The 16,426-nt window shown below is 35.6% G+C and overlaps 2 protein-coding genes across 11 annotated transcripts in view; one reads left to right on the forward strand and one right to left on the reverse strand.

Annotated features, from left to right (window-relative positions):
• The window catches only part of CTNNA3 (catenin alpha 3), a 1,750,900-nt gene that overhangs the window by 932,302 nt on the left and 802,172 nt on the right, over positions 1-16,426 (reverse strand). The gene's annotated exons all lie outside the window — the stretch shown is intronic.
• The window catches only part of LRRTM3 (leucine rich repeat transmembrane neuronal 3), a 207,979-nt gene continuing 197,490 nt past the window's right edge, over positions 5,938-16,426 (forward strand). Inside the window, exons 1-2 of the mRNA XM_055081199.1 lie at positions 5,938-6,033; positions 9,259-9,454. Of these exons, the coding sequence (XP_054937174.1) occupies positions 5,938-6,033; positions 9,259-9,454 (292 nt within the window). The remainder of the gene's footprint in view (positions 6,034-9,258; positions 9,455-16,426) is intronic.

Genomic DNA, 16,426 nt, shown 5'->3' on the forward strand with positions numbered 1-16,426 from the left:
GCACGTGGGATCCTCCCGGACTGGGGCACGAACCCGTGTCCCCTACATCAGCAGGCGGACTCTCAACCACTGAGCCACCAGGGAAGCCCCAAACAGTGATTTTTAAAATAAATTATGTAGCACAATTTTCCTCCAGGAAAAACAATATAGCTTAATTTTCATTAACTATATTGTAAATTGCATTGCTCGTTTGGAAAACATCCAAGAGTTCTTTTATTTATAAACCAATAGATGAGAAGAATAATGCATTTAGATTGTGTCTGGCTACTTCCAAAGGGGGCTTCTTATTTGAAAAAACTAAGTAGAATTCAACAATGGTATTGTTCCTTCTAAATTTTTAAAAATGAGAAACTACTCAATATATACTTGAAACCAGAAATAGTGGCATCCAGGGTTAAACTGCAGAATTCAGGATGCTAATTAGCTAACCATGACTGTATATATAATGAAGATATTAAGCTTTCTCTAACAACATTGCAACGTGAAATTCAAATAACTAACGTTATGGGATAATTGGGAAATATGATTAACTGATTTAGACACTACTGAAAATGCAGCACAATTCCCTTTCAAAAGGAAGAACAAACATATTCTATAGACAAATGCCAAAATCAGAATTAGCACATAGTCCAGAAAGGAGGTGACTTAGAGTACATGGGTAACCATTTTGAAAAAAATTGCTTTACAGGGAGTCACAGTGTGAATGAGGATAATTATATGGCTCTCAACTCTGCTCATGTTTTTTTTTTTCTCTTTCAATTGCAAATCCTCTCAACTGTCATGTTTAGTTGTCTCTTTGAGATGTTACTATACATGGTAACAGATGAGAGGGATTTTCTGTGAGTTTTATAAATGATCTTAGCTCACACAGCAAAGGCATTAAGCTTACGTGAGGAAAGGCTTGACCCTTGGGTGCTTGCGTGCAGTTTTCTATTGCAGAAAATCTTCACAAAGCTCTACAGGAAAATTTGAAAAGACATCAGAAAATAATTTGAAATCCAGGAGTAACCAGGATGTCCTGTACCTTTTCATGGCTTGCACTGATTGTGTGTTTATATAGAAGGGTAACTAAATAAATTAACAAGTGATTCCAAGGAGAGGTGTATTTTAACAGGAATGGCTAATTTGAGTCCTCTGGATTCTTTTAGAATATTCCAAATAATTACGTATAACCACCCTAACAATCAAGATATCAAGAACAAAAATAATTTAACGAAATCAGTGTAAAGATGGATTAATGTGTAAACTTTCTAGAGGAGATGGCCAAGAGAATATTGCAGGCAAAAATATTTCAAAATAGAAAACCGACTGAACAGAACTATAAACAAGCACCGTGGAGAAATAAAAATCATACTCAATCTGCAGGAATGTATACTTGTAACCTTAAGATAGCTACAGTGACTTGTATTTACCTTACTGGCTGCTAATCAGTGTGATGATAAATGTTAAGAAAAGCAAGACTTCTGGGATAAGATTAGAGAATTAAGTTTACTCTGTCCAAGAAAACAATGGAGAGAAAAATAGGGGAAACCTAATATACTACAATTTAATTAAAGGTGGATCATTTCAGTACTGAATGAAAACCTCCAATTATTCTGTTGTAAGACTACATACTTAGTTCTTCCAATCTGATATAGGTATGCCTAAAGAATCATAGTCAATCCATACTAAATCCAAGCGGGCCCTTTGGCAGAGGCAGACAAAAATTTGGCAAGATCCTTGCAACAGGGATGTTATCTTACTCATCCTTATATTCTTTGCATATAAACTGTTGAAAAAGCAATAGGTGTTTGATACATGTATACATTTTAAAATTTTATGTTTAAGTGGCATCATCTACAGAGTATGTTTGCAGAATAAATTATAACAGAAAGGAAAAAAAGTTATTTAACATTACCTAAATCATTTCCAGACAAAATACATACAAATAAAACAAAAATATTAAATTAGGTACTAACTTTATTCATGACTTTACTAGTTGCTCTCACGTTCTCAAGACAATCTGAGAGGCAAGTTATTATATGTGCTAATTTTTAGAAACAAGGAAGCTGGATTCCAGAGATCATTAACAATTTAAACAGAGTATTATAAATGAAGGAATTTGAAAAGAACTCATAACTGATGGTTACCAGAAACCATATTCTCTCTACTTTATCACTCTAAATTATCAAGATTATCCGTAACTCCGATTTTTTGTGGTTTTTTTAATGTTGTTCTTTCTTCTGTCTTCTTTTATGAGTGTTTATTCTATTTTACCAGTTTCCTTCCCTTCACTCTTCCTCTCAAGTATGGATAAATATTACACAATGTCTAACTTAAGTCAAGCTTGTTTCTTCATAGACTAGATATTTTTAAAGTCATCAAAAGACAGAAGAAAAAACATGGAAACATAAAACAAGGAAAACAATATAAACAAAGAATTTTTGTAACCAGAAAATTAAAAATATATATATATATAAAACATTTAAATCTAGGGTCCTATTTATATAGTAACTGAAAAACTAGTTATTTTTGTCTCCATATTTTTGTGGATTCATATTTTAATGAAGACATTCATAATTATTTTCCTGATATTTATCACTTTGATTCCAATTTAGATTTTTTTTTTTTTTTTTCGGTACGCGGGCCTCTCACTGTTGTGGCCTCTCCCGTTGCGGGGGACAGGCTCCGGACGCGCAGGCTCAGTGGCCTTGGCTCACGGGCCCAGCCGCTCCGCGGCATGTGGGACCGTCCCAGACTGGGGCACGAACCCGTGTCCTCCGCATTGGCAGGTGGACTCTCAACCATTGCGCCACCAGGGAAGCCCCCAATTTAGATTTTCATGGAGATTTTTTTTTTTTTTTTTTTGTGGTATGCGGGCCTCCGGACGCGCAGGCTCAGTGGCCATGGCTCACGGGCCCAGCCGCTCCGCGGCATGTGGGATCCTCCCAGACCGGGGCGCGAACCCGGTTCCCCTGCATCGGCAGGCGGACGCGCAACTGCTGCGCCACCAGGGAAGCCCTGGAGATTTTTTTAAAGCACAATAATCTCAACAAAGAAAGGAAAGACAAAGTATTCAGCAGTTTCTGGTTTTTATATATGATTGAAGTCAATTAACTGTGGCATCAAATAAAAAAGGCTGTTTCCCTTGAGGCAGGTCTTTGCAAATACTGTACTTTATGTATATACATATGGTAGATTTTTCATTTGCATTAAGATTAGAAAAATGATCAGAGCTTTGCTAAATATTGAAAAATGAAGAAATTCACAATAAATTTGGAAGCAGTCCACTGAGCGGCCACATTTCTGTATAATTGTGCCATCTGTGAGAGCTGAAGAGGGAAAAGTGAAAGATAAAAATAAGTGAGGATGACCTGTTTAGAAGTATGTATGGTAGTGCACTATCAGAAGCAGATTCAGCCTCAATTCCATCTTTCACTTCTTTGGGACATAGAAGGGTCTAGAAATAAATATGATCTTTGCAGAGTGACCAACGGCTACTCTGAGTCTTTAAAGCCTTAAAGCTCTGTTCCAAATCTCACACTTTATTGTGTGAGACAAGAGGCATGAATTGTAGTCTTTACTTGTCACCAACCAGCTACCTTTTGTAAGACTTCATCTGTCAAGCATTGGGTATCAACAGACCTTCAGCCATATCCTTAAAGAATATTCACATATTTTTTGTGAGGTAGATCAAAATATATTGTCACTAAAATCAAATAAGATTTGTTAATTAAGTTGGAAAAAGTAATTTCTAGAAATTTCTTAATATAAAATGTTCTTTCATATATTTTCTTCAACTGTGTTACCTCCTTTGGCTTCTTTCTTTTTTCTATATTCCAAGAAATGGAGGCAGTAAAATATAGTCATTAATACCATTGACCCTGGAGTCAGACTGCCTAGTGTGAATACTGCCCTGCCCATTCACTACTTATAAACCCTGGTAAAGTCACTTAATCTCTTCGTGCCTCAATTTCCTCACTTAAAAAGTGGGGATAGCACAAGTACTTCCTTATAATGAAGTCATGAGGATTAATGGAGGCATTACATAAAAAGCCCTAGGACAGTGCCTACCTAAACACAGTCATAAACAGTAACACTCAGTAGGAACAAGTTTAGCACAAGATCAGATACTTATTTTTAAATTTAAATGTAAATACTGCACGTTGCTCCACAAAGAGTGCCATGACTTTCAGGTGCTTTACCACTGAATATATCCTGCCTTCAAGCTCTAGATGACTATGACTATAGTATATAAGTAAAGGGCCGTATGAAATAACACAAGTCATATTTTTGTTTCTTTGAAATTTCTATACTTAGATCACATAACAAGTTTGGGAGGCGGGGAGTGGCCAGATGGTAGGTACTTGGGCCACAGGTTGGTTGGTTAGCTGGTTGGTTAGTTGACTGGTTGGTTGACTTTAAATAATGATATTTTATTAAGGTTTTGTTCTTCTCATACTAATTTTACAGCACATCCAATACGTTATGTTCTGATATTTAAGAACAAGTTTGACAGTAACATGGACCATAAATCATTTCTTAAATAATGTTGGTAAACAACCAAATGAAGGGTGGTCTTTCTAAAATAAAACTCTTGCCTCAACAGTTCCATTTTAAAGTCCTATTCTTTTTAGGCTACTGAGAATCTTCAAGGCCACATCCAGACTCCGTGGCTCAGACTACAAGAACAAGTACAAGAGCTCCACTGCTCAGGACCCCCCCTATCTGATTCTCTACGTCCATGTTCTCATTCCCTGGTTCATGGGAATTCATGTCTGCTTCCCCCGCTACCTGAACCCTCCTGTCTCCAACTTTAAGCTGGCCAACTCCTACCCATTCTTTAGGACTCAGCTTAAGGCCTCCCCGTTGCTGATGTCCCTCCTGTGGGCTCCTCTGGCAGCACTCTGTGCTCACTTCCATCAGCACTTACTACTGTGGAGTAATTGTTGGTTTAAGTGTCTCTCTCTGTTACTAGATCTTAAGCTACATCATAACAGAAGCTGTGGTTTACTAATCTTATCACAAGAACATTATATCTACTTTTGTTGACCTCTCAGTAAAAGTTTGTTGAATGAATGAATAAATGAGATTACCTACCCTGGTTCCTGGATAGGTCCCATGTTTAAAATGTCTGCTCTTTGTAAAAAGAATAAGGAATACTACTGAGTACTCTTAGGATATATTTTTAGTGAAAAGGAGCAAGATGTTTAAGCATATACAGTATCCTAACTTTTATCAAAGAAAAGAGGGATAGGAATACATATATAAATATATCTGTAATTTTTTTTAGAAAGGAAAGACAGACGAAAAACTAATAAAAATAGTGACATCCAGGAAAAAGGGACAAGGTAGAGATGCTAGAGTTCTCTGAATTTGCTTTACTTTGAAATTTTAACTTTGGGAATGTAATAATGTTTTAAATAATCTTTAGACAAAATTAATTCAAACTAAAAAAGTAATCCATAGAAACCAAAAGCAAAATGAAACAAGGGAATAGAAGTTTATGAATTGGTAGGTTAACCACATGCAAATTATTTTAAATGGCATAATCCAATAACTATATAAACTATAAAGTATATAGTTTAAAGAAATTTTAGGATTATATACTCCTAGTGGGTATATCCTAAGGACAATAACAACCGCAAAGAAATTTTAAATTGTTTTTACTAATCACATTGTTAATATTACCGTTGTTATTCTAAAATAATTATTCAATTATTATATATATACAACCATATGGAACTAAGTTTCTCAGTTTAAGAAAAAAAGAGATAAACATATGCAATAAAAGACTTACAAACAAAAACCTATAAACCAAAAGTTGAATTGGAAATATGGAAAGTATGGAGGTATCATTATAAACATACAAAGTATTTCTCTTAAAATCTTTCTTCAGAAAAGGCCTAGAATCAGTGACCAGTTGATTAGTCATGATTAGTATCCAGATTGTGGGCTATGAACATCATTTCCCACAAAAGGAAACAAGATGCCTTAGAGATACGGCTGTTTCCTGGTCTTGCTGAAAATATAAGAGAAGAACCTGTCCTACCAGTAAGTGAGCATGTATCAGTGACTACTGGGATCATTTCAAAAGGACTCAGGAGCAAAACTGAAGAGATTCCTATTGGTAAAAAATAAGTTAAACAACATAAAGAACAATAACAGCAATGAATTGAAAAATGTCAAATATGATAAGTTCCATGAGGTTATAATGACATATAAAAACCACTCAATAGTCGTCTCTAGAGAATTTTAGAGAACCAAACTATTATTCTGAAAACTTATAATTAAAGAGAGAGAATCAAGCATTTTTTTCTGCTTTCCTATACAAAATGTGCCTCAACATAAACACTAGACACAGTAAGGTTATTTTCTAGAGAAGAATTCCAGCTATTAAATGAACAAGAAATGATAGAATTAGAATCTTACTATTTTGCAATACCTGTTGAACAAATAGATCAATGTAATCATTATCAGTGCCACTAAACCATTAGGTGAAAAACTGACAGGGAACTTTTTAATGGATGAGTCAAGTCAATCTTAACACCATAATAAAGAGATACTAGACATTATGGGTTTCCTAATGTGGTGCAGTGGGAGGAACCCAACATTCTGAATGAAGTATTCTTGCCAAAATATCAAATCTGGATCCGATCAAACCTCTATGTCTAGATACAGCTTATAGGAAATAGGGGTCAGAGGAAAGTTTTAAGCAATATCATGGAGGAGCATTCAGCAAAATACAGAATGTGGGAAATACTACAGGAAAGTAAACTAATTTTTTTAACAAATAAAGTGCAAAGGTAAAATGGAGGGGAAAGTATATAGTTTAAAGAAATTTTAGATTTATATTAATAAACTGCAAAGTGAGGGTCTAGTTTGGATCCTGATTCTAAAAATCCAACCGTATACGTATGTATGTATGTATGTGTATGTGTGTGTGCATGCATATCGAATTTAATGTTGACTGGAATTTGACTGGAAGTTATCAAATTTTTGCTAACTTTTAAAAATGAGATAATAGTATCATAGCAATACTGTTTGTTTGTTTTTTTAAAGAGTCCTTATCTTTTAGAGTTACATACAGGTGAATTATGTGATTTCTGGGATTTGCTTCAAAAACAATCCATTAGGGTGGAGTAATTAGAGGGGGTATATATAAATGAAGCTTGGCTGTGTGCTAATAATAATTGTTGACACTGAATGTGGGTGATGGGTAAAGTTCATTAATTGTTCTCTCTACTTTTGTCTATGCTTGGAAATATACATAATGGAATGCTTAAAAAAATTATGATGGCACAGAATTAAACACAAAAATTCCTGTTGAGGTTTTGATCATGTAGCATTGAATTTATACATGGATTAAAGGCTGTTGAGCCTTCCAGTCAAGAAACCTATTCTCTCTCTCCATTCTGTTCCTCAGTAGCATTTTTGTTGTTATCATTCCACTTTTGTTTCTATTCTCTTGGTAGATTGTGCACATTGCCTAAGGTAAGTAAGAGATGATTCATAATTTGCAAGAATTTTTGTTTTACTAATTTTTAAGTCTTTTTCTGTTTTACTAACAATAAGCTGTTTGAAAACAAAAAGGAAACAATTGTTTTTGTATATTTACTTTTTAATTTTTCTGGTTACTATACTGTCTTTCTGGTCCTAATAAATTTTCAATCTAATACCCAATTTCCAATCTAATCTAATCTAATTTCTTAGATATTTCAGGTGGACAATCCATAATGTACAAATAAAGAATAATGTCCACAGACTGTACTGAAAGTTGCAGTTGTTTCCTGAGATTCATATTTTGAGAGGTTTTCTATCATAAAACAAACAGAAACTTGTATCATGTTCCTGGCAAACTTGGAGCTCTCATATATAACTCATATAGGGAACTCTGAGATTAATATATCTGATGAATTTGCAAAATGATTGAAGTTCTCAACTCATCCTACCATCAATTGTAGTTCAAAGAACACCATCAATAACTAATAGTTGAGAATATCTATCCCTAACACATATCAAAATATGGGTGCCACTACCACAAGAAGATTAGTTAAGAGAAGGCTTCCTTGATTCTTATTTTCAGGCTTATGAAATAAGATGATTAAATTAATATGAACCCAGATTGCCTTTTGTTACAAAGTAGATGTGTAGAAGACTCAGGAATTGACTAAAAATTTTGAAGCCAATCTTAAAACATAAACACGAGGCTGTGTGTGTGTGTGTGTGTGTGTGTGTGTGTGTGTGTGTGTGTTTTACCATAAGGGATATATTTTGTAGAAAAGTTACATTTTTATTCCAGAAGGCATTATCTTGGCTTCACTACCCATAGCACATGTGGGAATTATCTACTTGAAAGCCTTGGCTAGAAGCTCTATTTGATGGCCTCAAATTGATTCTGATATTGAAAAGTCTAAAGGAAGTTAGTGCATACCACATGGCAGGCTGCTTGGCATAAACTGCCTAAGACACCTAATTTTCCCATAGGAAAAGACTAAAAGAAATTGAATCAGAATTCCACACGGATCTTGCATTATGAGATAAAAACTTTTCCCTTCAGTATACTGCTCTCACAATGACTTTGTTTTTGCTTCGACCTCAAGCCTCCGCGGGGACAATGCGAGTCCATTCCAGTTTTTTGCAGCATACAAGCTGCCAGGCACAATTATTCCTGACAACAGGTCCACATTTGTCTCAGTCAAGTTATAGTATTTGTGGACAAGGATCTTATCTAAGCAGTCAGCATGGCACCTCATCTGTTTTAAAGAATGTTTAGGATGAAGGGGTGGTGCAGACGATCAAAGACGCCTTGAAGTAGACGTTTAAAGATACTGACCAATAATTCTTGCCTGGTTTTTCATGACTGATATTTTACAGGTGTTCATGAAGAGGTGCTAGTCATGCTGAATACTAGTTAGGTTAAATTTCATAATTTGTCCAAACCATCTCTACTGAGTATAACTGAGAACTTATAAAACAAAAGAAGTGTTCTTGATATTGCTCTGGCTAGATGTATTAATCATTCATTATTTTAAAATCATGCACTTTTATCACTGTAGTTTTTCTTTGCTGGGTCTTAATTCAGTTCTTGCCTCTGCAATTTGGGTCTGGATAGCTGTCATTCCTATGAAGTCACATGGCATCCTGTGCTTTCTTCATGATAGCACTAACTACCCACATCGTAACAAGTGTTTCATCTGTATGCCATTCTGGATTGTCAACACTATGAGTATAGAAATGTGTCTTTTCTCTTCTCTTAATTCTCCCTCCAACACCTAGAATGGGAACTGGCACAAAACAGACGTACAAGGGCCAGATTACAACAAGTCCTTTAGGTCAGGCTTCTTCAAGCTGACTTCTAAAGTCAACCTTATTGACACTGTGGACAAGCTTTTATTTGAAGCTACAGATATTCCGGTAAGCTCCTTAATGAAAGCCCACTTAAGGCAAAAAGCCCCCTCAGATAATACCATGGGTAAGGAACAGAAGGAGTAAACAGACCCAAATAAGGAGTTTGTCCCCAAATTGCCCCTGCACATGTTGACAAACAACCCCAAATAAGGAGTTGTTTTTCTGTGAATACAAGGTCACTGCCTTTAGACACAAATGAAAGTGCCCTCAGAGTAAAATTTCTCAGGTTGGAAGAGAATGAGGGAGCAATAAAAATCCATCTGCAACACTTTTTAGTTGAACGGTAAAAAATAAACCAGTATTCTGGCTCACTGACCCAAATTTTGAGTGTCTGTCATACTTGGTACACACATTTCCCTTATATTTGAGCATATCTTGGGTAACATAGACTTGCAAGTCAGCTACAGTACTCCTTCCAGGGACTCTTCACTATGATAGGAGTATCTCCCCTTGAATCATCTTGATTTTTTCCTTTCAACAAACACATATTGAATATGTATTATGTGTTAACAGTAGCTATTTGAAGATGAATTATATTCCACCATCCCTGAATTTAAAGGATATTCTGTTGGAAAAATTTACATATAAATGATTATAATACAATGTATTTGTATGTCATATGTATACGGTATATAACCCAAAAGTGCTTGTGAGGAAGTCACCAGAATCCCTAGAGAAGGTTTTATGGAGAATATAACATTTGATCTCATAGACAATTCCACCTGATAGATAATGGGGGGGGAGCTATTCCTATAAGGGAGAACAGTGTAAACAGTGACGTAAGGCATGATACAACATGGTTTGTTCAGAGAATTGTAAATACTTTGATGTGACTGGATTGTAGGTGGCATAGCATATTGTACATTGAGCGGAAATGAAGACAAAAGGGTAGCTTTGGACAAAATAGTAAAGGATCTTTGAATCAGGTTTCATCCACTGTCCTTCATAACTGCAATTGGCTCCCTCTGAAGCACCAGCCAGGTTTTATACAACATGACCCTGCCAACCTCACCATGACCCTCAACCCTCCATCACATCTGATTAGACTCAGGGTGGTCACTGTATTCAAGAAAAACCAACTCATAAGCCAGATAGCAACCTATGAGGTGGCATTTCAGACTTGCCTTCTCTAGAATTTTAAACTGAGTATTGAGTGAGCTGATTTGAAATAAAGCTGAGTCATGATGTAGCGTGTAGGCACTGAAGATCTTGCGGCAAGCCAATTCCATAGGAAGCAAAAACCATAAATAAGCTGGAGCTTTGAGGGGAACAGAGGTGAACACAGGACAGGTAAGACAAATGGAGAACAGCAAAGTGCAGGACACTAAAATGAAGCTACAATTCCTTCCCCAAAAAGGTTCCTGCTTTTCTTGACAGCTGATTGTTTGGCTTTATCTAACAACAAAATGAATCAAATCAGAAGAACCTTGTGTGTCATGAGGATGAGTCTACTATTTAACTAGAGGTGACAGTGAGCTATTCAAGGGATTTAAGCAAGACAATAACATAACCAAATTGGTGGTAGTGTTTTAGGGAAGTAGTAAGACCATTCTGGAGTTGACCTTTGGGTTGTTCCACTGAAAACTCACCAAATTCTTTTCTGTGTACCTTGTCCTTTGGCATGGAATAACTTGCTGTTTAAAAGATTATGTTAGCCATGAGGGAGAGAGACTGTATATTAGAATATAAGTGATTTCTTTCCTTTTCAGAGCCAATAATTTACATGTTTCAGTCACTTAAGGGAAGGTGAGCCTGAATAATTCAACATCAATAAAAGTTGTTCTATAAACTAAATGTCCAACAGTAGAAGAAATTTAAAATAATTGTTCCATCCATTTCAAGGAATGTGATGCATTAAATTCAAGTTAGTGAAAAATTTGTATAATTGCCAAAATTTGTATAATTTGTATAACTGCCAAACTTTGGATGGTGAAACCACGATGTTTTATAATGAATATTTATTGCTTTTATAATAGAAAGGAAACAAAGAATAGTTTAAGACATATGTTTTACTTCTAACAAAACAGATTTTAAGTCTTAGTTGTATAGATAAATCTATATGAGGATAGGTAAAAAGTTATCTATTAATGCCTGCTGTTGTTTTTCACATAGTACAAAAACTTTGGTTTGGATTCAAAGAAGACACAATGGTCATAAAAAATACACTAAGAGTCAGAGGATCTAAGTTGCACACAAAGTTCCTGTACCCATATCATATGTCAATTGAGCCAGTTACTTTATCTCTCTGGGTTTCAGTTTTCTGATATGTAAAATGTGGATTGGATAAAATAACCTCAAAATCCTTTCCAATTCTATGATTCTCTAAGCCTTTATATCATTATTACTTGGTATTACTACAATACTCTCCAAGTTAAACTTACAAAGCTTATAAGCCACTTAAAATTATATAAAACTTCTCAAGCCTTTTAGAAGTACCCACAGGAAACCTTCAAAGCTTAACAATTAGGACTAATAGCCTAAACATGGGATGACATGTTTAATTGTTTTGGTTTCTTTAGGCAGAAAGACAGAGTACCTCAGCAGGAAAACACCAAGACTGAAAGTAATGTATACCAAGTCAAAAATATTTTCATGATTTTTAACTAAATACTATAGAGAGAAAAAAATACAGAATTAATGCAGACTGTTGCCTTTAAGAGAAAGTCTGGTCTCAAACTGAGCCAATGAATTAAGGAGAACATTTAAATGACTATGTGATACCTATTACTAGTTTTTGAATAGAGGCCCACATTGTGTTATCCACTTGGATACTTGGATCATAAATAAAAGGTTGCTTAGTTGAAATATTATATTTACTTGTAAAGCTCTACTTCTTAGCGATGTAAAAACACACATACATACACATCCACACACCCACACCATAGACCATATTAAGTTCAAGTTTTTCTAATTTTTTACTACTAAGTCACAAAAATAAATCTGAGAAGGAAAAGACATTCTAAAGTACAAGTGGTAATAATAACTGAAACCAAAATTTTGATACAAAAAGTGGGAAAACAAATCCATATTTCAGTTCAGAGTACAGTTGGTTTTTTGAGAAAACATACATAAAATTCTATTATCTATATTTCATTATAAAATTATAAACTCATTCTTTTGAGAAAATACTGGGCTCAGGCAAATTAAACACATTTACAAATATTGAAAACGTGTAAATTTGCAAGTAGTTGTAATAAATACAAAATATAAAATGCTAGAGAAAATTTAGCTTAAATGAACATGATGGCCTGAAAAGTCATTCTATTTCCACCCAATACAGTCACTCAATAGCCACAGCAAACTATAAACACAAAAACGGTATTTCAAAATATATATTTTCCTAGCACTTTTGAAGGCTGCTGGCTTGCAAAAAAGAATAGGTTGCTCTGGGCTAAAAGGGATGTGGGAGAAACCTCACGAAAGTGATGATTCGAAGTTCAGAAATAAATGAACAAATGGGGGTAACTTAACTGCGACCCACAGAAGAATGAATGAAATGATAGTAGGCACACACTGAATTATACAGCAAACGAAGCCACAGGTAAGTACAATATAGCCAAGTTTCTTCTGATTTAAAACAATGTATAGAGAAATATGTACATAGGAAGAGACCTTACAATGATTCTGGTTAAGATGGCCTGGAAGATATGAATTTCAAAGAGGAGAGCAGCTCACTTTTTTGATTGAAGACTTTTACCTCCATGTCTATCCTTGGGCTACAGTCCTGGCTTATGCGGCAGCTTTGCTAGTCTCTTGACCAACCCCTGTGATCACCTGCCATGCCTGAAATCTGTCATGAGAAATTGATATCTTAAATATGACTGATTCGTTGCACATTTTTATTACCTCTCCCTCCTCAAAACTAATGTAACGACAAATGAATACAATCGAGGATAAAGAGAAGGTAAGAATGGATGAACAATTTCTACAAATTTTTGGAAAACAAAGAATATGTAATAAATGAGTAGAGTCAAGAAAGTTACAACCTAAATGCTTACTTACTGAAGGGGGACCCTACACTGTGCAGCAAAATCTTTAAAGCCTCCAGAAGAGGGGGCTCACTTAAAATACGAGGACTGGTTTAAAGTCTTCATGGTGAGTGACTGACTGCCAGATCCCCACCTTCACCCCAAGAAATCTAGAGACTATCCAGTATGGACTGAATGTTTGTGTCCCCCCAGCAAATTCCTATGTTGAAGCCCTAATCCCCAAAGTGATGATATCCGGAGGTAGAGCCTTTGGGAGATAATTCGGTCATGAAGGTGGAGGCTTCACGAATAGGTTTGTACTGTTATCAAAAGAGAGATGATCTCTCTCTCTGCCATGTGAGGATACAGCAAGAATGCATCCATCTGCAAACCAGGAAGAGGGACCTCACCAAACACTCCAACATGCTGATCTCAGACTTTCTGCCTCAAAAACTGGGAGAAGTAAATTTCTGTTGTAAGTCACCCAGTCTGTGGTATTTACTATATAGTCAGCCTGAGCTAAGATACTACTCCTTTCTTCAAGCAGAGAAGAGGAAATGCTTATTTTCTGGCAAATTCAAACACAAGAAAATAAACCCAAGTACATGAGGCAAAGCAGTAAGGCTTGGACCTGAAAACAGAAGAATTAAATGAGAATGTACATAATGAGTTGGGGACCTCATCACCCTTCCCCTGCTTTGTCCCAGGACACTGGTAGCCAGCAGTCCTAGTGCAGGGGGCTTGGGGTCTTCTCTGAAGGAAAAAAAATCTATATTCATGCATCTGGACATTCCTCAGTAAAAAGGCAAGCTCACTGTTTAATCCTGCTACCACAAAATCCACAGCCAAAAGCTTGCCTACACACAGGGGACCTTCTCTCAGTTTTTAGTGCCTCACTCATTAACCTGAATGAACACACAAGAAACTTAACATTTGAGTAAAGCTTCCAACATGAAATAAGCCAAAATGAACTGACTAATTACCTCAGTGGAAACAGTGGCATTGCAGCAAGCAGTATACTACAAAAACACTCCATGTAATGTCCTTAGAGTAAGAAGAGGTCACATCTATAGAAATACAGCATTATGGTATTAAGAAGAAAAAAAGAGAACCAGAAAAGAGCTCCTGGAGATAACAAATATGATCACCTAAACTGGGAGGAGAGGGAGGACCAGCAAACTTTCTCTATAAAGGGACACATAGTAAATATGTGTCCCTTTATAGACACATATTTTCAGGACTTACAGTCTCTAAACTCTGTCATTGCAAGGTGAAAGCATCCATAGACACTCTATAAGCGAATGAGCATGAATGTGTTCCTTTATTTACAGAAACTTAACTTTATTTACACCACCTGACCCAGCAGCAACACTGCTGGATTTAATTGTGTCATAGTTTGTTGATACCTGATCCAGATTTTTAGTAAATAAATAAATATTGTAACACTAAGCTGAGGAAATCACCTGAAAGTAAGACAAAAAAAGATAAAGAGATGGAAAATAGGAGATAAGAACCAAAGTATCAATCCAAGAAGTCCAAAATCTGTGCAATGGAAGTCCCAGAGAGAGAGAGAACAGAGAAAATGGGGAGAGGTAATTTAAAAAGAAGACATAATTTTACAGAACTGAAGGACACAAGTCTTCAGATTTAAAAGACCACTGAATACCCAGCACAGTGAATGAAAAAAGGCCCAAACCAAAGTATATCCTTGTTTAATTTCCAAATACCAGGGAAAATAAAGTTCCATAAAAGCTTCCAGAGAGTAAAGAATAGATTATACACAAAGGAGTGGGAACCAGAATAGCCTCTGATTCTCAGCAGCAAGAGTGGGTGTGAGAAGACAGTGGTGCAATGGTTTAAAGATTCTGAAGGAAAATGATTGTCAACTGTGAATTATATAGCCAATCTTTTAATCAGTAAAGATAAATTTTTAAAAATTCAGACATGAAATTTTTATTTCACATGCACCCTCTCAGGAATCTACTAGTGAATATGCTTCAACAAAACAAGTGGTAAACTAAGAAAATGAATATATGGAATCCAGGAAACAGGATATCATCATTGGAGAATGGTGAAGGGGGTACTAGGTTAACAGCTATGATTAGATATTGGGGCAGAGAAATGGAGTGCTGCAGAAGAAAGGGATTATCTGAATTGACTGAGTATTTGGAAAAACTAAGCACTTAACAAATCTTTTCAAATATTGGGAAAAACAACTAACCCTATGTACAGACAAAACTAAGCAAATTTGTGGGAGGGGAGAGAGAGAGAATAGGGACAATTCTTAACTGCAAGAAAAACAAAAAGTTGAATGAGAATGGAAGCACAATCTAGTATACCACTTAATCCAGCAGTATCATTGCTTACATAGTCATCCTAAGTTAAATACTGTTTATTTACTTAATACTATATTAACATGAAAACTGGGACAGTGAGAGAAAGGATAATACTAAATCTTCAGTTACAATAGCAAGAAATGAAAATCTCAACAAAATTCAGAAATATTATGAGAAGGAAATGATAGTTAAAATAAAGTGACTGAAAAAAACTAAATTAAATAAAGTGACTGAATCTAAAAGAGTAATTGGTGAAGAAGCTGAGAAGGAAAAGCAAGTATGGGTATTTTTATTTTTTTAATTTTTATTTTTTTAACATATTTATTGGAGTATAATTGCTTTACAATGGTGTGTTTCTGCTTTATAACAAAGCGAATCAGCTATACATATACATATATCCCCATATCTCCTCCCTCTTGCATCTCCCTCCCACGCTCCTTATTCCACCCCTCTAGGTGGTCACAAAGCACCGAGCTGATCTCCCTGTGCTAGGCGGCTGCTTCCCACTAGCTACCTATTTTGCATTTGGTTGTATATATAAGTCCATGCCACTCTCTCACTTCATCCTAGCTTACCCATGTAAATTGATACAACCACTATGGAGAACAATATGGAGGTTCCTTAAAAAACTACAAATATAACTACCATACGACCAGCAATCCCACTACTGGGCATATACCCTGAGAAAACCAGAATTCAAAAAGAGTCATGTACCACAATGTTCATTGCAGC

The sequence above is a fragment of the Physeter macrocephalus genome, chromosome 20 (assembly GCF_002837175.3).
Source record: "Physeter macrocephalus isolate SW-GA chromosome 20, ASM283717v5, whole genome shotgun sequence".
NCBI classification, from domain to species: domain Eukaryota; kingdom Metazoa; phylum Chordata; class Mammalia; order Artiodactyla; family Physeteridae; genus Physeter; species Physeter macrocephalus.